Source organism: Equus quagga, chromosome 14 (genome assembly GCF_021613505.1).
Source record: "Equus quagga isolate Etosha38 chromosome 14, UCLA_HA_Equagga_1.0, whole genome shotgun sequence".
Classification (NCBI taxonomy): Eukaryota; Metazoa; Chordata; class Mammalia; order Perissodactyla; family Equidae; genus Equus; species Equus quagga.
In genome coordinates this window covers 23,684,826-23,712,724 of record NC_060280.1, presented here as the reverse complement: position 1 = coordinate 23,712,724, position 27,899 = coordinate 23,684,826, and the positions used below count along the sequence as shown (strand labels likewise).

The 27,899-nt window shown below is 36.6% G+C and overlaps 2 protein-coding genes and 1 pseudogene across 2 annotated transcripts; all 3 read left to right on the top strand.

The window, feature by feature from the left end:
• The first annotated feature begins 5,948 nt into the window (after positions 1 to 5,948).
• Positions 5,949 to 6,914, top strand: LOC124252266 (olfactory receptor 52N2). Its single transcript, XM_046685548.1, has one exon. The coding sequence runs from the start codon at positions 5,949 to 5,951 to the stop codon at positions 6,912 to 6,914; it is 966 nt and encodes a 321-aa protein (XP_046541504.1).
• Positions 6,915 to 17,265: 10,351 nt separating this feature from the next.
• Positions 17,266 to 18,278, top strand: LOC124252265 (olfactory receptor 52N2-like; the record flags this gene model as incomplete). The annotated part of the gene is given in 2 exon segments (XM_046685547.1): positions 17,266 to 17,563; positions 17,566 to 18,278. Coding segments are annotated over 2 exon segments (1,011 nt in total), but the record flags the coding sequence as incomplete, so codon positions are not given.
• Positions 18,279 to 21,900: 3,622 nt separating this feature from the next.
• Positions 21,901 to 22,836, top strand: LOC124251820 (olfactory receptor 52E4-like; annotated as a pseudogene).
• The last annotated feature ends 5,063 nt before the right edge of the window (positions 22,837 to 27,899 follow it).

Sequence of the window (27,899 nt, the reverse complement as noted above, 5' to 3'; positions counted from 1 at the left end):
TGTCTTCCTTTATGACTTGATGTTTCTCCACAATTGAATATTTGTTTTCTCTCTTTATCTTTTGTGTATGTACAATAGGTTTTTGCTTTGTGATTACCATGAAGATTACATAAAACATCTTATAATTATAGCAGTCTATTTTAAGCTGATAACTTTACTGACTGATTTCAGGAAGAAAAGGAAGAAAAAAACTTCACCAGTTAATCTGGCTGAGAATTTTGTGACTTTCTCAGATCTTTTCTTTGCATGTATCCCCTGTACACTTGTTGTTCCCTCTCCGGGGTAATCCTTACCATTGTAATCCAGAGATTGCGGGATCTCTGGATCCTGCAAATCCAGACCAGGTACTTAGATTGTTTGGTTTTTTTTCCCAGGGCTGTTTCTCTGAAACCCTCAGGCCATGAACCTTCTCCTAATCCTGCAGAGTTGGGCCAGTCTTCTGTGCATGCTTGCTAGTCACTTGCATTTGCTATCTTGGGGATCATGAACCGGAAGCCAGACACTGTGGGTACAGGGATGTGGTTCACCAAGCTTTGGGAGTTCCCATGGGCCAGTTCTGAGGGTTCTCAGTTGAAGCATTCCTAGAGGCTCATGGCTAGGATTTCTGATGGAGTCTAGGAAGCACTTAGTAGGATAAACTCTGAAGTGGTTAGTAGGATGAGTGTAAAGTGATTAGTCGCATCTCTTTGATGAGTTCTGAGCCCTGGTTGCTGTACTCCCAACCTCTCCCCAGACCCTCAGCCATGCATATCATGTCAGTATTCTGGATAGGGCCTCTTGGGCAGATCCCAAGCATCTAGGGAAGCCAGGAGCTCACTTAGACACTCTCACTTTCTCCCATGGAAGAAATTGAGGACTGAGGAGGTCTCGCTTGGCACTGAGCTGTGCCACCTTGGCAAGGAGTGATGTGGGTAAAGCAAAATTCTTCTTAACTTCTTCAACATGTATAGACTTGAGTTCTTTGCCCCAGTGATGTGCTGGAACTTCATCGTACCTCCGAACTCCCACAAAGTTACTCTCGTCCCTGGGTGATTGTCAAAACCATGTTCCATGTGGGGATGATGGTGGTAAACGCTACTTGCTATTTTGCTAAACTCACACTTTTCAACTTATTTTTAAAAAACAAAATAAGTAATAATTGCTGGAGATTGACATTGCATTAAATTTATAAATCACTTTGAGATTAAGCTACCTCTGTACCACGTTTAATCTTTTAATTCCTGAGCATAGTTATAGTTCTCAGTGGAGATTTTCATATAATGGTTAAATTAAATTCTAGGTCTTTGAAACTGTTGTAAAAGATATCATCTTTTGATTTTTATTTTCTAAAGTGTTACTAGATTATTAGTACAAGTTATTTTTGTTTACTGACCCTGCTTCCAGTGATATTCTTAAATTAATGTAATAATAGAAGTAATGCATCTGTAGATTCAGGTAGTTTTCCTGTATGCATAATCATTTTGCAATAATTACAGTTTTCATCATTTATGTTCATTTCTTAGCAATTTGCGCCTTATTTCACTAGATGGAACTTCAGCTCAATGTTGAATAAAATTTGTGGTATTTTTTTGTGGTGTTTTTTGCTCTTAAAGTATAATTCACATACAATAAAGTGCACAGCACCTAAATGTTCAGTTTGATATGTTTTAACAGTAGTATACAGCTATGTAATGGCACCCAGAACAAGATAAAGAAATTTCCCTGGGAATTTTCCTTTGCTCCTATGAGTCATTATCCTTCCTCAGAGGATGCCACTTTTTCATTTCTATCATCTTAGATTGGTATTTCCTGGTTTTGGACTGCATATAAATGGGATCATATAGTATATTTTTTTGTGTCTGGGTTCATTGTCTCAGTATAATGTTTTTGAAATTTATTTATGTTGTTATATGCAAAAAGAGTTTGTTCCTTAGTATTTCTGTGTTACACACTATTGTATGAATATACTGCACATTATTGTTCCATTCATTAATATTTGGGTTATGTGTACATTCACACACAAATCTTTTGGTGGACATATATTTTTATTTATCTTCAGTAAAAACCTAAGGATGGAATTGCTGAATCATAGAGTTAGTACATGTATAACCTAGTAAGAAACTGCTGAACTGGTCTACGAAGTAGTCATACAATTTTACATTTTCCTCAAAAATATGCTAGAGTTGCAGTATCGGGAGATTTTTGTGAAACACTTTCAATGACTTTCTTAAAGACCCTTTCAGCATTTGCTCTGAGTTTAGCAGGAATCCTTATACATTCACCATCTGGAATGGCAAAAAGCATTTCAATTTATTTTTTCAATGCTTTCAGCATCAGTCTTCTTCACAATAAAATATCAAGGGTGAGAGGTAACAAAATATATGTAAAACATATGCAAAACTATTTTGCTATAATCCCCCCGAAACAAATATACATCTAAGTGCATGTGCACATGTGTGAGTTCTTGTATTCATTAATTTATCCAACACACTCAGGACAAACCCATAAACTAGACACAAAACTGTTCAGTTATTCTTGTATGATACATGTTATTCTATGTCTCTTTGTTTCTGTCTCTCTCTGTATCTGTCAATGTCATTTTCTCTGTTTCTCTATATATGCGTATATATAGTTTTATGAAATTTATTACATGTAAAAATATAGTTTCATACAATTCATCACACTAAATATATATACATATAGTTCCATGAAACTATATATGTGTGTGTGTGTATAATATGCATGTGTAATATATGTATACATAAATATACACACACAATGAACATATATATATATATATTCAGGGTGAGGGGATGGTAAGATTGATATTGTAGGTATTTTAACGCATTTTTGGAATTTCATGATTACGTACTTAGACTATTATTTCATCAAGATAAATGAAAAACAAGTAATTCTTATGACTATTAGAAGTTTTGGTCAGAATTCATGCCTCTGGGAAAATATTTAACTTTAATACTTTTATTGTTTTGTATTTTACTCTTACTTAAAAGGCTGAAAAATATAGAAATAATTTCAAAAGTCCCAAAGGGTCTATACTTTCACCAGAGTCCTCTGCAGCATCAAGTGTGGAGATCCAATTAGGTGTAGACACTCAAGTCTGGAGAATCCTCAGAGGGTACAGAAATGCTATGTAGAGGTGGAATCTGGTTGTTGCAGAACTCTTTGATACCCAGGAGCCTCAGTCATGCCCATGAATCTGGTCTTTGCTGACGTTGAGGTGAGTATGGATGATTCTCAAAGACTTGTGCTTTCCCAAAATGTAAAGCTTGCAGTACAAGAAATACAAGTGTTTGAGATGTGGTGATTGGAAATTCAGTATTTCTTCTTGACTCCAACTCGAATAGATGACCATTTGTTTGGGGACTAAAAAGAGAAGCAACATTCCTCTAATTATGAAATAAATTTAAAACCACCTCATAATTCATTGAAGGTAGAGAAGTGCAGATGTACTTGGCTCCAGTGGGAAGAAAACAATAGTTTTGCGTTAACTAATGAATATCTGTATTCAGAACCGCTTCCAGTGGAAATGGTCTTTATGGGCAAGTGGAAAGTAACAGAAAACTAGACTTGAATCCTAGAAGGCACTGACAGGAATTCCTGGAAGGGGCTTCTCTACAGAAATCTTCCCATGCAATTCCCCTTCCAGGTGCCATACAGTATCTATGTGAACAAGTCCAGGAATACAAATGTGGCTATCACACAGATAGGGTCTCTATCACAGATGGTTTCTCTCTGTGTAGAGAGCTCCCTTAGCTAAAAACAGATTTTCTGTAGCATAATGCATTTGTTCTACGTGGGGGGTTCTATTCCCCACCACATTATCATGAATAAGCTTTCTCTTATGTCATCACGACTTGTTTAAGCTAAGTATGCTAACTTTGCAATTATTTCTCAGAAATAGAATCAGTAAGTTAGGAAAACAGATATAGATTTATTAAATACGTGGTTTCAAAGTCAAACAAACTTGGATTTTAATCTTAGCTCTACAAGTTTTAATATTTGTAGACTTAAACATTTTATTGACTCAATCTACACGTAGATTCCCTCATATATAAATGAGGATAATCATACATGTCCATAGCATTATTATAAGTTTGAATAGAAGATTCATCACCCATTCAAATGTTAGCTCCATGACTGGAGAGGATTTTGTCTGTTTAGTTCCCTAATGTGTTCCTAGAAACTAGAATGATAACTGGTATGTGAATACAGTCAATAAATATATGTTAAATACATATGTTTTAGCACATAATCTGACAATTATTATCTATTATTATAATAGGTAACATACATTGATTACTTACTAGACGTCACTAGGCACAGCTTGGAGGATTAACTCTCACTTCACTCTTCTAACACCTCTATAATATATACTATATCACCTCTCTCCTTAAAAGTCATGGAAATTATAAAAAGAAAGGTTTGAGACTCATTCTAGTCCATCTGGCTAGTTAGTACAGGAAACTCATAGAGTCTGAGTGTCCACCTCTCTATAAGTAAGCATGCAATAAAACTCTGCTCTCACATTTTCAGAGAACAGGGGCTCATCCATATAGATTTCATTCTTTTTAATATTTTATAAGTTTAAAAATAGCTTACCCAATAGCAAAATTCATGTGCATCTTTGAGAATCATCTACAAGGCGCGTGTAAAGAGAAATCTTGTACTGAGGAGAGGGAAAAAAAACTGACATTGAGTTTATCTGTTAGTCTGACTGTTTGCTTGGCTACGATTTAATGAGTGTGGATTGATTGTTTAGTTATATGTTGCTGATGCTTGGAAGAGCCTGAGAGTTTCCCTTGATGGGTGAGCAGTTTTAGTTTACAAGCCAGATGTGCAGAGCTGAATATTCCTCCACCTCCGGTATCCTAATATCCTAGTCTTTTCTTCTCAGTTTTGTGGCTCTAGTACCTTCTGGCTATCTTAGGATGAGGCAGACATCAGAGGTGGCAACTCATGCACAGCAGTTCTCTTTGCAGAAGTTCCAGTGGCCACATGCTTAGTTACCTAGTGTTAGCAGGAATCTTGCAGGAATTTAGCTGGATGAGATGTCCTTAGCTTTCATTCCACAGTTGAAACATTTATAATTCTTTTTCTAAATTGTGAGAATATATTTTGGAGACCCCAGTAACTACCGTTTGCTTTCTAAAGTTCACTTCTCCATCAACCAATACAATTGAGGACTTCCAAATCTCATGTACTTTTCCCACCCTAAAGAGCACAGAGGCACTTGAGTTATAGCACGGCTGACTAGTTCCGTTTGAATTTACATATATTAATTACAGTAAGTTTGATAGGATGGGATGCTTTCTACGGAGGTAGGAAATGATAATAACAATGATATTACTGCTAATATTTATTGAGTATTCACTATGTGCTATGCACAGTCTTAGCATATTATATAAATTGTCTTATTGAATAATCCTGACAGCTTTCTGAGCTTGGCACAGTTATTGTCCTGAATTTATATTGAGAAAACTAAGACACAAAATGGCTAAACAACTTGTCAATATCACATACTAGTTAAGAATCAGGATGGAATATGAAGCTAGACAATGTGACTCCAGGGGAATTTAAGCACCACTTCTCATTCCAAAAATCATCTCTTTTTTTTCCCTGCTTTATCTCCGCAAATACCCCCAGGACATAGTCGTATATTTTAGTTGCAGGTCCTTCTAGTTGTGGCATGTGGGACACCGCCTCAATGTGGCCTGACAAGCGGTGCCACATCTGTGCCCAGGATCCGAACTGCAAAACCCTGGGCCGCCGCCGCAGTGATGCACATGAATTTAACCACTCGGCCACGGGGCAGGCCCCTCAAAAATCATCTTTTGACATTGTTGTTTTACATTTGGATTCCAAGCCCTCTACTAACTTTTGGGTCATTTTCTTGTCCAGGAAACTACCACTTTTAAAGACTATAATATGCCCTCCTCCTGTCAGCCGTTATGTCTAGGGTCAACAGCTCCGGCCTGACCCCGGTATTCTTTATCTTGAATGGTGTTCCTGGACTGGAAGCTGCACACATCTGGATCTCCCTGCCATTCTGCTTCATGTACATCATTGCTGTGGTGGGGAACTGTGGCCTTATCTACCTCATCAGCCATGAGGAGGCCCTGCACCAGCCAATGTACTACTTCCTGGCCCTGCTCTCCTTCACAGATGTCACCCTGTGCACGACTACTATACCCAATATGCTGTGCATATTCTGGTTCAACCTCAAGGAGATTGACTTTAATGCTTGCCTGGCTCAGATGTTTTTTGTCCACATGCTGACTGGGATGGAGTCTGGAGTACTCATGCTCATGGCCTTGGACCGCTATGTGGGCATCTGCTACCCCTTACGCTATGCCACCATCCTCACCAGCTCTGTTATCGCCAAGGCCGGTCTTGTCACCTTCCTGAGGGGTGTGATGCTCATCATCCCATTCACTTTCCTCACCAAGCGCCTGCCCTATTGCCGGGGCAACTGCATTCCCCATACCTACTGTGACCACATGTCTGTGGCCAAGGTGTCCTGTGGCAATTTTAAGGTCAATGCTATTTATGACTTGATGGTTGCTCTCCTTATTGGTGTGTTTGACATCTGCTGTATTTCCATGTCTTACACCATGATATTGCGAGCTGTAGTGAGCCTGTCATCCACAGATGCTCGTCACAAAGCCTTCAGCACCTGTACATCTCACATCTGTGCCATTGTGATGACCTATGTCCCAGCTTTTTTCACTTTTTTCACCCACCGTTTTGGAGGACATACTATCCCTCACCACATACACATCATTGTGGCCAACCTTTATCTGCTACTGCCACCTACAATAAACCCAATTGTTTATGGAGTTAAGACCAAACAGATTCGAGAAGGTGTGATCAAATTTCTACTAGGAGACAAGGTTGTCTTTACTCAAGACAACTAAATAATAAAATAGGCACATTGCTTGGGAGAGGTTAAAAAAGAGTAGGGAATAAGATGTAAAAATGTGAGTGAAATTGTATTAAAAATATGTCATCTAATACACAAATTTTCTGAAGCCTTTGCAAGTATGCAATATTGCGTCTGTGTAAAAATCTCCAAAGAATAGTATGAATAAAAAACAAGGAACATACCCATTCTTTATAGATTTTATTTTCTACATAAAGATGTATGTCTAGTGAAACAGGTAATAAAATGAGGGATGCAGTGCTAGTGTCAATATATGTACTGTGTGCAAGAAGAAGAGGTTTTGATGATGTAGGACAAGCACATCCTCTCCATAAAGGACAAAATCTACTCAAATCAAGTACATTGTTGCCATGGGGTAATTTGGGCCCAATGTTGCAATATTTTCCAGTATTTTTAAAGACAAGCTAGTTTTAGATGTTTTGTGAAATGTCCTAATTTTAATTATTGGCTAAATGTTGAGTTTTTTTTTAATATTCTATATTTCATTCAAGACACATCTAAGAGTTCTATTTTTCCCATTTCATCAGTTTTGGACCTCCATTTCAAACGCACCTAAAAAATATAATTGTGACATTGTCAGCAAAGCAGGTGAAAGCACTGATTAAATTACTAGTATGCATTATAATTCATTTACTCATTGACTCATTCATTCAGTTTTTGAGATACTTGTTTGGGTCATATTATAGGTCATACCTTGAGTTTAAGGAGAGAGAGACAGAGTTGAATATAATAAAGTCCCTGGCACCAGGTGCTCAGAATCTAGACTGCGTACCGGAATACACGAGAGGAAACATAAATGAAACAAAGCAGAGAAATGATAAAAATGTATGCAGTATGGCGGTAGCAAAAGTAGGAAAGAGTTGGGGGGCACATGAGATTTAAATTCAGACAGTTCCAAAATGTAAATCTTGTGTCTTAATTTCTAGGCACTAGACTTTGACAGATTATTTAGTTTTTCTAAATTTCAGATTCCAAACTTTTTATCAAATGTGGGAAAAACTTACCACAAAGATTTATTTGGCTGATTAAATCCTCTAATGCTAAAAAAAAAAGCAATTAGCATAATTTCTGATATATGTTAACCACTTAATAAATCGTGTCTGATTTTCTTATTAATACATGTAAGTTTCAGCTCTCTTTCATTCTCAATATCATAATTTGAGGAGAAATCTTTCCAATTGCACAGGCAATAGTAAATCCATTTTAGATGGGCAAAGTTTCACTAGGTTCTCACAAACATGTCATCAATACATCAATATCAGCCAGCAAGACTTCTCTGGATACATTCACTGTGCCTGATTCCACGTTGTGCACTGAAAAATATAAACAATTACAAAACAACTAATGAATTTCTAGTCTAGTAGAGCATATACGATGCAATGGAATCATTATTATAAAATAATAACAAGGCAATAGTACAAAAATATTATTACAAAGTTCCTGAAAACTGAATGATTATCAATACCTATTGGAGGTGGTAAGTAAAGATTTTAGAGAGAAGGTAGTATATGAGATGAATCTTGATATGTGTATAAGAGTTTTAAGAAAAAGAACAGATGGGAATTATTATTTTTAAAAAGAAACATTTGCAAAATATTGAGGCTATACAAATAGCAAATTTGGACCTACAAATGTTTTAGGATGATTGGAGGTAAAAGGGAAAGGAGGAGGAGAAAAAGACATGGCTAGACAGACAGATAGAGGCCCTATCCAGAAGTGCCTTGTCTGTGAGTTTCCACACGACCTTCAGGCATGCCCAACCACTGCTCTTTAACTTTGGGTGAAACCAAGTGCCTTAGATTTACTATTGGCTCTAAAGCAGTTGCAGCTCCATTTATCCCTTTTCCTGGACTGCTCACATCTCCAGCATAATATCTGGCTCTTAAGTCCTGCTCTTTCTCCTTTTTCCTCCTGCAACTTTCTTCTCTCTTGCGTGCAAACTCCGTTTTCTCAGTTTCTACTCACTTCTTTAGTCCCCTACCTCAGCTTCTCAGCAATCAAGTCATTCCTGTATAGTGAAGATTCCTTATGTCTTCCTCCATAGTTACTTTCTTTTGAAGGTTGACTGCTTTTCTCCACAGAAAATGGTTTTCAGGAAAAAAAATTAATAACAACAACAACAACAAGCACAGACAAAAATAGCATTTATTTTCCAGATTCTTTTCCAAGAATTGTGAACTCACTTGATCCTAAAAACAGCTATGAGAATGGTCCTATTTTATGTCCAGTTTAAAAACAAGCAAACTGAGGCACCGAAAGGTTAATTACTTAATGAAAGTCACAAAGCTAGCAAATGACAGATTGTGGGTTTAAGCACAGGCCATCTAGTTCCAAAGTCTTTGATTTTAATGTTTATAATGTACTGCACTGTGTCCCCAAGCAAATGCAAACTTGAGGGTTTGGAGCACACTCTTTATGACTGGGATGGTGAAAAGTCCCCTGATGAAGACTCTGGACTACCTCAAGTGATGTGTGTTTGTTTGTTTCACAAAATGGCTTAATAAAATACAGATGGCTGACATCAAATTCTTAAAGGTGCCACAGAGTATTTCACAAGTGCACATAGTCACATGACCAAACACTGTTACTGCTTCTTTTCTAATTCACCCCATCAGATGACTACTACAAACAGCCTAAAGACAAAAATTAGCAGTTAGTACTTTCTATTGTAACTTCTGGATTTGCTGCCACTGTGAATAGAAATATCAATTTCTTGCTCAAATATAACCACATCAAAGATATCAACCCTAACCACCATTTTTTAAAGTGCACTCAACTTCTCCCAATTTTCTTTAGCCTGCTCTCATTTTTTCCATGGGACGTATTCCTTTCTATTTTATAATAAATTTTACATATTTATTTCATTTATTATTTATTGGATGTCCTCCTCATCTGTAATCTTTAGGATCTTAGCGTTATGAAAACAGAGTTTTACCTGGTTTGTTCACTGATGTGTCTCAAACTGTGGGATAAAAGCCTGCCACATGGTAGATACAATGAAAGCATTTCACCAGGGAGCTAATCTAGACAAGGAGAGGAGGAGACTTGTTGAGATAGGGACATTTAAATTGTCACCTGAAAGTAGAGAAAGAGCCAACTATGCAAAGAGAAATAAAAAGGACCATATCTGATTCATGTTTGTAATATGTTAACACTGTACACTTTTATAGCTCTTATTTTATTTCATAACATGTGATGAACATTTTTGATGCCAGTAAATTTACTGACAACTTATAATTTTTGTTTTAGATAGTGATTATATATTTTGTCTTGTAGGGAATGAAAAAGCTTTCCTGAACACTCTTAGGATCTCTGGCGGGGTCTGCAAATTAAACTGACAAATATTAACAGGAGAATAGCATACAAATTTTATTGAAGTTTTACATGTACATGGGAGACTTCACAAAAGAAGACCAGAAGAAGAGACTAGAGCAGGAAGCTTTTATACTTTTTAGACAAGGGAACAATATATTTGTGAAGAATTGACAAGACAAAGTGGTTTGTGCTAGGGGAAGTAAGTGGTAAAGAAGTAACTAAGGAGATAACAATTTAACAAGATTTGTTTGCAGATTCCTCTGGTGCCATTACTGGGCTGATAAGTCTGTCTCCAGTAAAAGGGAGCATTTATTTACTGCCTCTAGGCACAAAAATGAGGGGCTTTTTCTGTGCTTACTGCTTCTCAGTCGCCTTCAACTCAAAATAATTTTTATGTCAAAGGGGCATTTTCGGGGGAGACATATTCTGGTTTCCTTCAGTTTTACAAATATTGGTCATATATGTAAAAAGTTCAATATTCCAAATTACCAAATGCAGATAGTGAAATAAAATCTCCCACAACCCAATATTCCTTGCAGGAGGCAACCACCATCATCAAGTCTTGTATGTTCTTTCAGAAACTTCCATGTATACATGCTCTTTAAAATATAAATGGTAGCATACTCAATATTTCATTCTTTTCATTTAATTATATATCTTGTTATTCCCATATCCCATCTCTACAAATGGAACGTCTTTCATCTTTGTGTGGTCATTTTCCTCTTTTACATTTGGAGTGTATCTAAGCAATGTTGAGATGCATAAACCTTAGAAACCTCATTTTTTCCATTCGGAAGCTTAAAATTAATTCTAGAAGGAATTGCTTTGTCACAGGGCATCATTCATTTCTTCAGAGAGGTGATACCAATTGACACCTCAATGAGTAAATTACAAGATCAATTTTTCCCCTATATTCATTAAATAACGTTTTAACAATTTTTTAAATATTTGCCATTTGGAGAGATAAAATAATACATCTTTTTAATTTACGTATTTTTAAAAATCAAACATACTTCCATATGTTTGTCATTGATTCAGTTTTGTTTTTGTGTGAACTACCTATTTTGATTCTTCCCTGATGATTTATTAGACATTTAGAAAGGATTTGTTAGAGCTCTTTACTTACTTAGGTATTTATTTCTTTGCACATCATGTGAGTCACATCCCTCCATGCCCTCAGGTCTCTCTTGATGTTGTTTATGGCTATTTTTTTCATAAGGAAATTTTTTACACAGTCAAATGTACTGATCTTTCCTTTGATGACTATTAAGTTTTATTTCAAGTCTGTGATGTTTTTTGCTCATGTGAAATGATTAAAGTAAAAATGTTCTTCTATATCGTTTCTTTTATTCTAACCTTTGGGACTTTTTTCAAATAAATGAAATATAACGTGTACACAAAACAGTGCAAAAAGCTCAATAAATTGTCAACATTTGTGTAACCACAATATAGGTCAAGAAGTAGAACATTGTAAGATCCCAGAAGCCACTATCATGGCTATTTCACTTGCCATAGCCTCTCATGAATGAGTACTTAGGTTACTTTCAGGTTCAGGTCATTATGAATAATATTCTTGCACAAGTTTCTTCATGCTCTTGTGCATGTAATTCCCTTGAACCAAGTTGATCTATCTGCCATTACTGCTGAATGTCCAACCTTCCAGAAGCAAAGACCAATGTTGGAACTTCTGATATGAGACCCTTTCCTGGGGAAAGTGGCCCACCAATTTTTGGTAGATTCAATCATGATGGTAGTAGTAGCAGGAGTGGCATTTTCTATGTGAGTAGATACAAATGTCAAATACAAATTTGTCTTTACTGTCTTCAACACTACTCATAGAATCATTATCTATGACTTACAGAATGCCTTATTTGTCACATTGTTCCATATCGCTGATGTTCCATATAATATTATTCTGAGACCAACTAACTCATTTTTCAAATAAAAGATGTAAGAGTGTAATCACATCCATAGAATTCATGGGTTTTACTATGTTCTCCTTCACCCCAGAGCAAATGCGCTGGCAGAATAATGGGATAGACTATATAGAATAAGTAACGCAGGCAGCTGGAAAAAAAAATGGCAAAACCAGAGGTGATGTCCTACAGATTGTGGTGCATACTTCGATAAGGACAGATTATGGTGCCATCTCCTCTCTAGTCAGATTACTAAATCCAGAACCAAGAAATGGAGGTGGGAGTAACCTCTCTGACTATTACATATCATAACCAACTTCCATAATGTTTTTCTCTGCTTTCATAACATTGCATTAGGCAAGTTGAAAGTCCTAGTTCCCAAAAGAAATATACTTCTACTAGAATATTCCCAGCATCCTGGGGGTAGTAGATGTAAACAGGAAAACTTAGTAGTGGCTACCATGACCAGGAAGTAGAATACGCTGGTGGAAGCTTCACTCAATCTGGATCAGATATAGGATAAAGATATTCCCCACAAAGACAATCAATATAAAGAACAAAAAGGAAAGCCAATCCAAATGTACATTGCTTCCAACCCTGAAACTCTAATAGAAAAAAAAGGAATTGTGAACCTGAGTGTCATCCACAAGAGACATCTTAGCTTTCCTCTTTTGGAATCTGCATGCCAGCGTTGAGGGGGTCGGTGTCAATGACAAATATAAATAATCAAAAACGATAGCCATTAAGAGTTATGAATCAATTAAATATTTAAAGAGACCATATGCCAGCCTATGTATAGTTTAGATCCATTCAACTTCAACAAATAATTGTTGAGTACCTACAAATCTAGGAAGTAATTTGGAGTTAGTAATATTTCAGTGGTCCAGGCAAGAGATTTGAGAGCCTAAAACATGCAAAAAGAAAAGACGGATCATAACATTTTTAAAAGTTAAATCAATATGGTTTATTTTCTTATTTGAATCTATGAGATGTCACGTTCAGAAGATAGTTCTATTATTTCCAGAATGAAAATATTTAATTTTGTTATTTTTTTTTTCCTTCTGAAATGAGAATCCAGCCCTAATGTTCCTTTTGGCTTATCTTTTCATTTATTTAAAATTCCACTCTTAAATCTTCATATTCCTTGGATTTTAACTGGGTAATATGAGTTAAAGTTTTATTTTTTAACGCCTCCTCTCACATTTCAAATGCCATCACCCAAATGGAAGTAACTCATTGGCTCTTCATGCTTTGAGGGACAAAATGAATGGGGACTTGTTTTGTATCAATTTTCTCACTACTTAGCATGATGACAGAGATACCTCTCCCAGTGATGCTTGAAGGACATCATTATAATTGTGTAACCTTTTGTCTGGATTCCTTGGAATACAATACACCAGTCCTGTGTATTATGCTGCCAGGAAACTTTGAGCCCAGTCACTTTTATATTAATTGCTCCTCAGTTTCACTTGTTTGTAATGTTGAGTATATTCTCCACCATTTCCTTTGGAAGACATATTGAATGAAAAAAAAAAAATAGAAGACAGATTACAGACATCAATCTCTTGGAAAAGGAGCAACTTTTAGTAGCATGTGCAATGACCAAGATCATTTTTATCTCCTTAATTCTTCCCTGCCTCCTAAGTTTGTGGTGTAATAAAGTGAGACTAGGGTATCTTATACTTTGAAGTTGGCCTGGGCCACACAAAGTGAAATGAGACCCTACAGATAGGGTGGCAGTGAGAAGGAATTATGGAATATCTTGTTTTGCAGTGCTTCTGCTTTAAACATTGGGGAAAGTGGTTTAAAATTGGAGTATACTGAAAGTCTGAATATCATCTATCTCATTTAACAAAGTAGAAGATTCAATATGGGCTTAATTCCTATTTAGGGAGGGAAAAGACTGCATATGTAATTAGAGTGTCCCCTAAAACTTACACCCTTCATGTAAAGAAAAAAGATGTACTTGAACAGGTACACCGACTCCACGGAGGGGATTCAAATGATACCTATCATTGTACTTTTGATATACAGGCCAAATTCCTCCATTCCTATATCAAAAGCTACAACTTATTCCAGGGAGAGTTTGAAGGTTGGGAGTTTAGCTCTTGGCTACCTGAGTCCAGGTGCCTTGTGCCCAGGACCTTCCATGAGCCTTAGCATTAACTCGTGGCTCTTGTCAGGATCCCACTGATGCTACTTTACCCCTTTTGAGTGTGTTCTATTTGAAATCCCTATGTAAGATCATTTATACCTGTGCTGCAACTCGCTTCAAATTCTCTTCTAAGAGGATAATGATCAATATGGATCTTGCATTCCTAGAATCTAGAAAGTCTCTAATGCTGGAAGGAAAGGTGGTCAATCCATCTGTGACCACCATTGCCTTTCTGGGTCAGGGAACTACCATTCTTCATTACTAGTTTCCGCTCTTTTTTTTCCACAGATGCTACCTGTTAGCTTCAATTATGGCTCCACTAGAATTAATCTCTTAAAAGATGTTGGGTTTGAATTCTGACCACAAAGAAAGAGAATTTCACTGAAATGCATATGTAAGAGCCTTGCTATACTAAAAATGGAGGATGCACTAGATTACAAAGTCAAACTCACAGTAAACTCATTTTCAAATTCTATAACTGAGGAAACAGAATAAAAGAATAAGATATCTCCAAGGTCTTGTAATATAGTAATATCAAATAGTATGTGAATATATTTCTCAAGATTTCCTAAACAGCCCACTTTATCTCCCTGATCAATAATGCATTCTAACTCTTTTTTTCTCTTATTATTTTCAAGTGCTTCTCAATTATGATAATTCTATACATATTTTGTGAACTTGGAATTATTCACCTATTCAGTCAAACATTTATTCGTTCTGAAGGGGGAATTTTTCCTCTATCCTTCTAGGTTATTCTGGCAGGTCTAAGAATTAAATCAACGTGAGATAGATGAACAGGAGAAAAACAAATTTAATTTCGTATATATTGGAACCATATTAAAAAGTGTTGTGACTAGTCACTTCTTCCTAACCAAGTGATATCACTCAACATCTATTATAAGCATGGGTGAGGATGTTAATTCTGCCACACTATGATTAAAGGAAATGCATTTCCCCCAAACTCATCTCATGTGCATTCATGTTCTTCAGGGTCACAAAATGTGATTTTGCTGTGACAAGATTTGTGGATTTTAGGTCCTAATTTAACTCTCATTTCTCCTGCTTAGTGATATGAATTTCAAAAATAAGGACCTTTTTATGCCCCAGATTAACCATCCAGCTTTCTACATATCAAGCTTAGACAGCAATGCTAGCTTTCATATATAACTCCTTTTACACTAAGTCACTGTTCTAAAACCTAGAACTAACTGACTTGCATTGAGTTGAAGATTACATATTCCTCACGGATTCCATGTGGTCATATAACTTGGATTCATTGGAGGAAATGATGTAATCAGATGTGAACTGGAGTCCCTGGAGTTATAAACATAAAGAGTCTGAAATGCTGAAATGCTATTGGTCCTACAGATTTGCCTCTGAAGAACTAGAATAGAAACATTAGCCCTGGAAAGTGTAAAAACAGATGTATGTGGCAATGAAACATCAGATAGGAATTACTTTTGCTTGGAGAGAGAAGCTGAAAACTGGTAAGTAATTTCATGGTTAAGCTGAGAAAACAAAGAAAAAAACTGCTGGCAACATAGTTGGGCCCGAGAAAAGGAAATTGAAATGACTATTTAATTAGCTTTTCCACATATAATTCTAAGAAAATTCCCTACTCCTTCTACTTTGAATTTTATGCCATCTGTGGTGGAAGGGAGAAAAAGAACACTTTTGAGGTTGTAACAGTAAAATGGGATGGTCAATATCCCTGATACCTTAACCCAAATTCTCAGAAGCAGTGTTTCCTGGCAGTCTGAAATTAGTATGCTTAACTAAGGTGGTGTAAGGAAGAGAGAGGAGGGAGAACATTGACAGGTAATTTCTGAATGGCATATTCATCACAACATTCACCCAGTAATTTTTGGATGGCGTAGTGTCATTAGATTCCTAGGCCAGTGTCCTTGCTTTATACTAATGGTGTGCCAATAAATATAACAGATCTATTGAAGCAGCTTTTTCAATTGGAGACTCTTTCTTCAAAGTCAGGAATTGTTACACTGTCCATGAAGAGAAGAATCAAATATATATGCAGATAGAGAAGGATAAGAGAAATGGGTGTTGAAATTTTCAATTCACTCAAAGGGTAATTAGCGAGTAACACTTTGACTCAATAATAAGTCTTGGGCTAGATCTAAAGAATTTAACCATATTCAGTTTCTTTAACAAGATTAGGAAGCCAACGTGAAGCTGGAGAGGAAGGTAAGGAGGTGAACAGAGTCCTGAAAAAGTGATGTGGCTGTATCGATTTGCCAGCACCAGATGTGGTACCGGTGAATTTATGCTGAAGGTTTAGGTCCACTTATTAGTCATGTAAAGACAGTAAAGCTTCGCCTTAATTAATGAGTCAATTTTTTAGTATCCACTGATGATCAGACTCTCTAGATTTTAGGGAGGAGAATAATCAAGAATATAATTGACAGTGTTTTGAAATCTTTTGTCTCATAAGCTGAAGAATAGTTGATACTCACTCTGGTCAGCAAATCTCCTTACCCATATACATATTCAGAAATAGGAAAACCCTTATAACTCACTCAAAAGTTTGCTAGTAAAAAGACTTTTAACCCTCCTCTTGATCAATAATGATAGGTTCTCACTGATGAAAGAATGCACTAGTGCTTAGTAGGGCTATAGAGTTTGAAAGCTTAATGGGACTTAGTGTGGAAAAGCTTATATCTATCTATCTACCTGTTTCTTCATGATAAGAAACCAAGGATCCTGGCTTCAAGATTTAAAGTCAAAGATACTTCATTAATATCAATTCTTCATCTATAATATAATAATAACACTTATTTCATGTGGTAATTAAGATAATTGAGAGGACTTATGCAAAAATGTTAGAATAATAGCTAATACATTGTAAGCAATCAAGTATACATTTGCCTAAATCTTTCTTTTCAGAAAAGCATCAAAGTGGAAGAATGTGGCATACCCTCTAACTGGTCATCATGCATGATTATAACTGTACTAGACTGACTCCAGCATCATTCATATTGAATGGAGTCCCTGGGCTAGAAGGTGCACATATCTGGCTCTCCCTGCCTTTTTGCTCCATGTACCTCATTACTGTACTGGGGAATTGTGGGCTCCTCTGTCTCATCTATCTGGAGGAGTCCTTGCACCGGCCCATGTATTATTTCTTGGCCTTACTCTCCTTCACTGACGTTGTTCAGTGTACAAGTATTGTACCCAAAATGCTGTGTATCTTCTGGTTTGATCTCAAAGAGATAAGCTTCAATGCTGTCTGGTCCAGATGTTCTTTCTCCACACTTCCACAGGAATGGAGTCTGGGGTGCTCATGCTCATGGCCCTGGACCGCTTTGTGGCCATCTGCTGTCCTCTTCGTTATGCCACCATCCTCACCAATTCCACAATTGGCAAGGCTGCATTTCTCACCTTCTTTCGAGGTGTGATACTCATTATTCCCTTTACTTTACTCACCAAACGCCTGCCCTATTGCAAGGGCATTATAATTTCTCATACCTACTGCGACCACATGTCTGTGGCCAAGTTGTCCTGTGGCAATGTCAAGGTCAATGCCATCTATGGTCTGATGGTTGCCCTGTTGATTGGAGTCTTTGACATCCTGTGCATCACAGTCTCATACATCATGATCCTCCGTGCAGTGATCAGCCTTTCATCAGCAGAGGCTCGGCAGAAGGCCTTCAGCACCTGCACTGCCCACATCTCTGCTATAGTCATCACCTATGTCCCAGCCTTTTTCACTTTTTTCACCCATCGTTTTGGGGGTCATACAATCCCCCATAGCGTTCCCATTTTTTTGGCTAACCTATACCTGCTTCTGCCACCTACCTTGAATCCTATCGTCTACAGGATAAAGACTAAACAAATACAGGAAGGAGTGTTCAAATTTTTCCTTAGCAAAAGACCACTGAAGAAAGACATAAAGGTAAATCCCAAGATAATGAGAGGAAAATATTTTCATAGATGAAGAGAATGTCTGCACCAGACAATGTATATATGATTGACAGTGTCTAACCATTTTCCTCTTAGACTATTAATGGAGCATTCCTATAATTTTCTAGGAACTGGCATATAAACTTGAAAATATTTCTTCAAAAAAGACTCAAAAATCAATTTAATTAAATCCAATATAAACATTGCCAATGCCTTTTTAGTTTTTGCCTGGTACTGAATTTGTTGCTATTTGACAGGAATATATAAGACAGAGTTTTGTCCCTGAGGAATTTCCCTATTAGCAAATAAAACTGAGGAAAAGAGACAAGACCAGTTGATAAAAACATTGATAGTTTCTGCTAGAAGCACTGTCTCTGGAACTTTGTAGATTTTCATTAAACTAGAAAAGGTATTATCCATCAAGGGATAAACATTTAATGCAGCCCATTCATTTAGTTATTCATACATAACACAAACATTTTTCAGTACCTACTCTCTTAGGAATTTGTAGTAAAAAGACTCATAAAAATGCGGCATTGGTACATACATATGCACACATGAAAATAGCACTACAATCAAACTAATTAACATATTCATCACCTTCAAAATTTCCTTGTACACCTTTGTAAATGATCCATTGCCTAAGCCTGACACCACTGATGTGCTATCACTATAAATTAGTGCTATAAAATTCTGAAATTTTATATAAATAAAATCTTACTGAACGTAGTCTTTTTAGTCTGGCTTCTTTTACTTAGCACAGTCATTTTGAGTTTCATCAAGTTACTGTTTGTGTTAATTATGCACACATTTTTCTTACTAAGTAATATTCCATTTTATGCATATTCTAAAATCTATGTATCCATTTATCTGTTGTTAGACATTTGGTTTGTTTCCAGTTTTGGAATATTACAAACAAACTGCTGTGAGTATTCACGTGCAAGTCTTTGATCAGGCATATGCTTCATCTCCCCTGAGCAATTAACTAGCAGTAAAATAGGAGATACACATGGGTCTTTTTAAGAAACTGCCAAATCATCTCCAGGATAATTGTATTTTAAGTTCTCACCAGTAGTGTATGACAGTTCTACTTGTTCTGTATCCTCACAAGTATCTGATATGGTCAACCTTTTTAATTTTAGTCATTTTAGTGAGAGTGTATTGGTATCCAACTGCATTTTTAATTTATTTTTTGCTTACCGACTAAAGATGATGAGTATGTCACTTCTTTCTTTTCTTTTTATGTATTTATTTTTTTTTGTGAAGAATATTGGCCCTGAGCTAACATCTGTTGCCAATCTTCCTCTTTTTGCTTGAGGAAGATTGTCCCTGAGCTAACATCGGTGCCCGTCTTCCTCTATTTTGTATGTGGGTCACCGCCACAGCATGGCTTGATGAATGGTATAGGTCCACACCCAGCATCTGAACTGGGGAACCCTGAGCCACAGAAGAAGAATGTGTGAACTTAACCACTAAGCCACCAGTCCAGGCTGGTGTGTCACTCCTGAGATTATATTGTAAGAGGGTACTATGGTTTCCAACTCTTTCTCTGTCTCTCTGTCTCTCTTGGGGTTCATTCAGTTTTTGAGAAACCATGTCATGTGCAGATCTAAGGAGAGGCTTACTGGATAAGGAACTGAATCTTCCTGCTAATGGCCACAAGAGTGAGCCTGGAAGCACATCCTCCAGTCCCAGTCAAGTCCTCAGAGACTGCAGGCAGAATCAACAGCTGGGTTATGGTATCAGCATTATTTGGAATCCCGTCCTCTAATCGCTCTAATTATTTTTTCCCCAAGTGGTGAATGTGAGATAGTGGAATAAAGTTAGAAGCCAATTTTTTATCCCTTCTTATTGTCTGGGATCCCAGTCTCTGTTTATCTCAGGGAAGACATTGGTGATTTAATATAATTTAAAGCCCCACTGCTCAAGGTTCAGAATTCTCATAGAGTCTGATATCTGGCTCCACAAAATATCTGGTAATACCCAAGAATACAATTGACAAGTAAATATCTGCACTATTGCTACTGTTTCCTTCTCCATAAGTGTCTTCTAATAAAGTTTCTTCTTAAAGGCCTAGTCAGTGTACAGTCTGTCACAATTAGCTCAGTGAGCTAAGCATCTGTCAGTCAACTGTGTGCTTTCTATAAGTGAACTACATGAGTAAAGATCAAAGAGTCACTATGGAGGTAAGGACAGTATGCTTGAAGTGACAGTAACAGTCAAAGTTAAGGACTGAAATTGGGAAGATGGTCAACAAATATATATGGTGACTAGTTTTCCAATGCTTTGGATTTCCCAGTGGTGAATCTCTTATAAACAGAGATAATATTCCAAGGTTTGTTTTGTTGTTTTCTTGATGACCTTGGAGGGAATTGACCAAGAAGTCACAACTTCACTGAGGGATATGCTAAACTACCATCTAGATGTCGAAGAAGATGAACTCTGCTGTGCAAAAGAAAATACAATTTAAAATCCAAATGCATGAAAGAGAATCCTGAAGAAATTCCCCTATATCTCTATGCCATAGCAAGGTGACACAAGCAAGTGAATTCCCTGACTCTCATCCTGAGACTGAGAGGGTCACTCTTAGATAGAACACCATTGATGGGATGCTATTTGCCATTTTTAAATGGGAACAAGGAGAGGGAGGCTTACAGTATATGGTACCTGGGACCACTTGACTGTGATTTCCAAGTCTTTCCCCCACCATCATGAAGTTGATAACTGTAGGAGGAACCAAGTAAGTTCACTGAACTAACAGGTGCACTCAGCCTTATCATAAAAGAGCAATCATCACTACTTTCAGTTCATGCTCCACAGGGTTAAAAGAGTATCTCTTCTAGAATTCAAGTTGAAGTGTCATCGCATGTCTTAAACATATTTAATTTTTAAGCTAAATTATTTAAGCTAAATCATCCCCATATTGCATTCATATATCTGCTTAAATATCACTTAGTTAGAGAAGACTTCCCTCATAATAAACTTAAAATGACACCAGCTTTATCATTATCCAATTGTCATGCTTCATTTCTCTTTAAAGCACTTACATCTCTTATATATCTATCCTATATATATATTTACACACATACACATGTACATATTTTTTGTTTATTTAGTTGCTGTCTCATCTCCAAAATAAGAATATTATCAAATCAGAGATTTTGACTGATTTTTTCATCACACTTAGCAGAACTGTTTATGTATATATATATATATACACATATATATATACATGTATATAATTTTTTTTGAGAAAGATTGCCCTGAGCTTACATCCACCACCGATTCTCTTTTTTGCTGAGGAAGATTGGCCCTGAGCTAACATCCGTGCCCATCTTCCTCTACTTTATATGTGGGACACCTGCCACAGCATGGCTTGATAAGTGGTAAGTAGGCCGGCAAATGGGATCCACCGGTGAACCCCAGGGTATTGAAGCAGAGCACACAAACTTGACTGCTTTGCCACTGGGCTGGCACTGAACTATTAATATTTTTGAATGTCTGAATAAACTATACTTTAAAGACCGACATATAACCTCCTTCACAATTTCCTGCTGATTCCTGCTCCAAATTTATTATATTTTTTTATTTGATGCCATTTGATTTCTTAAATTGTTTGATTGTTTTCTCTGTGATTCCAAAAGAACAGAGAGAGGATGTTCACCTCAAAGGACACCAACTTCCACCCTTCTCTTTCCTCCTGCTGGAAGTTCTGTGTCTTAAAGAGATGCACATTTGGATTGGGTTTCCTTTTTGTTCTGTATATTTGATTGCCCTTGTGGGGAACATCACTATCCTGTTCGTGATCAAGAAGGAACACAGTCTTCATCAGCCAGTGTTTTACTTCTTGCCTATGTTAGCCTCCATTGATTGGGCCTGTCCACATCCACTATCCCCAAGATGTTGGGCATATTCTTGTTTGATTTAAGGGAAATTAGCTTCAGGGGTTCCATCACCCAGATGTTCTTCATTCATATATTTGCTGCTATGGAGACCATTGTGTTGGTTGCCACAGCCTTTGATCGCCACCTTGCCATCTGCCACCCTCTGCAGTACAGTCTGAGTCTCATTAACAGAACTATTAGTCTCATCCTTGTTGTGGTGTTTGCATCAATTTCATTTTGGTTATCTCTCTGGTGTTTCTCATCTTGAGGCTTCCCTTCTGTGGACACTGAATAATCCCCCACACATATTTTGAACACATGCGAATTGCTCGGCTGGCCTGTGCCAACATAAAGGCAAACATGATATTTGGATTAATTCTTGTATCCATGGTGTTTGTTGATGTGGTTCTGATTGTCATCTCCTATGTGAGAATACTTCGACTTGTCTTCTACCTTCCTTCTCGAGATGCTAGACTCAAAGCACTTATTACATGTGGCTCCTATATCTGTGTTATCTTAGCCTTCTTCACTCCATCTTTTTTCTCTTTCATGACCCGCCTGTTTTCCAGGAATGTTCATATACACATTCTTATTCTTCTGGCCAATTTATATGTTGTTGTTCCACCTGCCCTTAATCCTGTCATCTATGGAGTGAGGACTAAGCAGATTAGGGAGCAGGTTTCAAGCAGCTTTTTGGGGAAAGATTGACATAAACTTTCTCAAAGATACTAATTTTAATCTAGGAAAAAGAGAATGTGTTTCTCAACTACAGAATTTTGTACTAGAAAAAAGACTCTGACCTTATTATTATTTCATTCATAATTTATTTAGATATTTCACATAGAATATATAATGTGATTAAAGTCAAAATAATCACCATGAAAATTTATAAAATACCTGAAAGTTTTGGACAACTGAGTTGCAAGGTTTTATTAGGATTCCTTTCCTGAATAATCTCTACAGAGCAGGTCTTGTAGATAGGATCATGTGGAATAAAATGCTTCTTTTCATTTGCAGATACTTAACTGTTGGCCACATTACCAAATTCATATATATCCCTACATCAAGGACTACACATTTTTAATACATGTAACAGATTTTTTCATTCCTTTCTTAGTTGTTTAATCATTTTTTATCCATAATTTTATTGATACATTATTATATGCCAGAAACTGACAAGTCATAGAAATATAAAAATAAAAATATGCATGACATTTTAAGGTTCTTAATAAGATGAAGAATTTGGAGCATTTTCTCTGTGACTATGACTCTGTGTGGAATCTTCCTGGGCTCATCATATCTATGTAGTTCTCCCCATAAGTAACTTATTGTTCAAAGTGAACTGATCTGTCTGTAGATATGTGCATAGCAATACTGCAAAGCATATATAAGTATAAATATATTTATATCTCTATCTCTCTATCGAGGGGGGGGACCTCATAGAAGCATCGATATGGCAGGGAATTTAAGATGCTCAGGAATGAACAGCTCTAAATGGATGAATTCCTATACACATTAATTCCATTCTCAAAGGTCAAATTTAATGCAATAAATAGTAATTACTCTCAGATTCTCAAGCTTTAGTTACTCATTCATACACCATTTATTGAGCACCTTGCAATACCCAGCCCTTTTCAACTTGCACTTCTTCCCTGTGGCTTAACAGATGAGCATTAACATCTTACCCATGTTTTATAATTTTTGACCAATGATATGTATTTCTTAATGATTACCTCATGGTGCTTTGTTACTCACATAGTAGGTGCTTAAATTGATTTTTTTTTTTACCTAAAAACTTCTTTTCCAAAGAAGACATAAAGATGGCCAACATATAGATGAAAAGGTACTCAACATCACTAATCGTCAGGGGAATGCAAACCAAAACCACAGGGAGATATCACCTCATACTTGTTGGAATGACTATTATCAAAAAGATGAGAAATAACAAGTGTTGGTGAGGTTGTGAGGAAAATTGAATCTTGTGCACTGTTGGTAGGAGTGTAAATTGGTGCAGCGACTGTGGAAAACAGTAGGGATATTCCTCAAAAGATTAAAAATAGAACTACCATATGATTCAGCAATTCCACTTCTGGGTATTTATCTCAGGAAATGAAAACACTAATTCAAAAAGATAAATGCACCCCCATGTTAATTGCAGCCTCATTTATAATAGCCAAGACATGGAAGTAAACTAAATGTCTGTGGATGGATGAATGGATAAAGAAGATGTAAATGGGATCTTATTCAGCCATAAAAAAGAAGGAAATCTTGCCATTTGCAACAACATGAATGGATCTTGAGGTTATTATGTTAAATGAAATAAGCTAAACCGAGAAAGACAAATACTGTGATCTCTCTTTCATGTGGAATATAAAAACCAAAAAGCAAATGAAAAACTGAACGCACAGATATAGAGAAAAGATTGGTGTTTGCCAGAGGTTAGGGGTAGGGAGTGGGTGAAATGGGTGAAGGGGCTCAGTTGTGGGAACCATTTCACAAAATATACAAGTATTGAATCATTATGTTGCACACTTGAATTTAACATAATGTCAATTATATCTCAATTTTAAAAAAGTTAACCCCTCAAAATATTAATTATAGTATATATATAGTAAAATGAAAGAATCTTACACATACCACTTGAAGGCTTTTTATGAATGTACAAACTATGTCTCATCCTGTACTTTGGAACTCCCTTCTTTAAAGTTTCTAAGTCCCTTTCCAGTAGCTGGAACTAGCCACCCTTCCCCAAGTTCAAGTTACCCCACTTGGGCGCCATCCCTGTTTCTCCACTTTGGGACATTCCCCTTTGGGACATTACTTAACTCAATACCCTGCATTCATGATGTTGAACAGATGCTCATAGAGCTCAGGGATAATCCCTATTGAGTTGCCCAAGCCCTTGTGAACAGTCTCAATTCTAGAGCAGTGTCCTGGAGAACAGCTTGCTCCAAAGGGTCCTGCAGTATTTATTCCATGGTATTGCTAGAGGTCAGTCTACCAGAATGGTGCTAGCATGCTGATTTGGGGTGATTCGAATTGTTTACATACTCAAAGTCCCCACAGAAAGCATTTTCCTGAGTAGCACACCTTATGGGCAACTCAAAACCTATGTAACCATAGCTCAGATCAAAATATGTGGCGCTACAGCCTGCCAGAAGAGGACTTCACACCTCTATCAGTCAATAACTTCCACAGTTCATCATTTTTAAGTATCTAATCTAATGGCTTAGATAGTTTATGGTTTTGATATAAATTAAATTATATAAAATTAATCTTTTATCATAGCTTATTTCACTGAAAATTATGACTATGAGATTAATTCATTTGATTGCAGACAGATGTAGCTTGTCACTTTTTATTGTTGTATAGTATTCCATTTTGTGAATGTACCAAATATAACTAATCATTCTAGATGGGCATTTGCATTTTATCCCATTTTTAACTATTTTGGATAAAGTGGTTATGAATATTTCTCCACGTGTTTTTTGGGAGACATTTACAGTCGATTATAACTTCTAAGAGTATGATTGCTGGGTGATTGGGAGAGTATGTTTTTAGCTTTAGCAAAATGTTCCAGCTTTCCAAAATTATACATCATTTTACAATTTTTAGCAGTTATGTATAAACCAATTGCTGCACATTCTGACCAGCACTATTAGTTTTGTATGTGTGTTTCTGTGTGGGTGGATATGTGTAGTTGTTTGTTGCCATTATGTGAAATATGTAACACTATTGTGCTGTGGCTTTAATATATATTTCCCTTGTCATTAATGATATAAAAACTATAGCTGTTGGGTATTTGTATATTCTCTTTAGTGGAAACCATTTTAAAATCCATGCCCATTTCTTTAGAATAGGGTTATCTTTTTCTCACGAAGTTGTAAAAGTTATTTTTATAGCAGTTCTGCAAGGTAGAAACTTTGTCCCCAATTCTGTTCCGTCATCTCAGCATTCAAAGTTGAAGGACCCTCAGATGGGCAGGGATGTTAGCTCAGGGCCAGTCTTCCTCAGTAAAAAGAGGAGGATTGGTGGCAGATGTTAGCTCAGGGGTAATCTTCCTCAAAAAGACCCAAAAAACAAAGTTGAAGGATCCTCATCCTCTCTCCCACTCTGAGGTCCATACACTTTGCTTACAATTTATATGACATGATACATCAGTGGCTTGATGCACCAGCTCATCTTTTTACCAAAACAAATTACCTTCAACATTCAGCTGTATCCAACTTTGAGGGAACTGGGCAGGAAGCCAACTCCATTTCTAGGCAGCCAGCCTACAAGGAATCAGCCAAATTACCCCTCCCTCCTACTCACAATATATTTGAAGAGATTTCTCACGCTTCCCTTAGGAACTTACTTTAGAATTCATAATGCAACCAAATTGTCCTTTATTACCTTTATAATTTCAATCTGTACCACATATTTCATACACTAGCACTCAGCCATCCATCCTCCCATCCATCCAATTAAATGTGTCAAGCAGAGTCCAGGAACAGAACAACTGATTGTCCTACCCTTGTGGATTGCTTGTTATAGAGCAGGTTCTGTGCTAGGTCCTGAAATACCTGTACTCAGTGACTCTTAAATGTCCACTTAATGACATGAAATTACCTCTTTGAACCTAGATGCCTTTTAATTTTGTCACTTTTATTAGCAAAAGCCAGACATAACTTAGAAAATTAGACATTGGGAAAATTTTAACAGTATATCATGTCAAAATACAGTGATAAATGTAATGATAGCTATGGAAGGACAAAGAAATATGCTTAAATAGCTCTAAATGAAATAAAACTAGTAGCATAGCAGGTCTCTGAGAAGAGGAAACAGAAGTCTGTGAGGTGAGGGAGACTTTTTTGCTATAAACTCTTCAGCGAGCACTGATAAAAATGATGCCCCCACATGTGAAAAATAACAATAATAATCTAGGCATAGACCTTATACCCCTCACAAAAATTAACTCAAAATATATCACAAACACAAAACTATAAAACTCCTAGAAGATAACATAGGAGAAAATCTAGATGACCTTGGATATGGTAATGGCTTTTTAAAATCTACATCAAAGACACAATCCGTGAAAGAAAGAATTTATAAGCTGGGCTTCACTAAAATTTAAAACTTCTGATCTGAAAAAGACAATCTCAAGAGAATGAGAAGACAAGCAACAAAGTGGGACAAAATATTTGCAAAAGATGCATTTCATAAAGGACTGTTATCCAAAGTATACAAAGAACTCAACACTCAATAATAAGAAAACAAACAACCCAATTAAAAAATGGGCAAAAAACCTGAAAGGGCACCTCACCAAAATAGACATAAAGATGGCAAATAAACCTATGAAAAGAGGTTGCATATCACATGTTATTAGAAAAATGCAAATTAAAATAACAATGAGATATCACTACAAAGCTATCAGAATGGCAAAAATCCCAAACACTGACAACACCAAATTCTGATAAGGATGTGGAGCAAAAGGAAATCTCATTCATTACTGGTGAGAATGCAAAATGATACAAGCACTTTGGAAAACTGTTGGCAGTTTCTTACAAAGCTAACCATACTCTTACCATATCATCCAGCAATCACACTCCTTGGTATTTACCCAAAGGAGTTGAAAACTTATGTCCATACAAAAACCAGCACAAGGAGATTTATAGCAGGTTTATTCACAATTGTCAAAACTTAGAAGCAACCAAGATGTCCTTCAGTAAGTGAATAGATAAGAAAGCCATGATACATCCACACAATGAAATATTGTTCAGCGCTAAAAA

Coding starts and splice junctions, on each gene's coding strand:
- LOC124252266 (XM_046685548.1), top strand. CDS start 5,949: ATGTCTAGGGTCAACAGCTCCGGCCTGACCCCGGTATTCTTTATCTTG.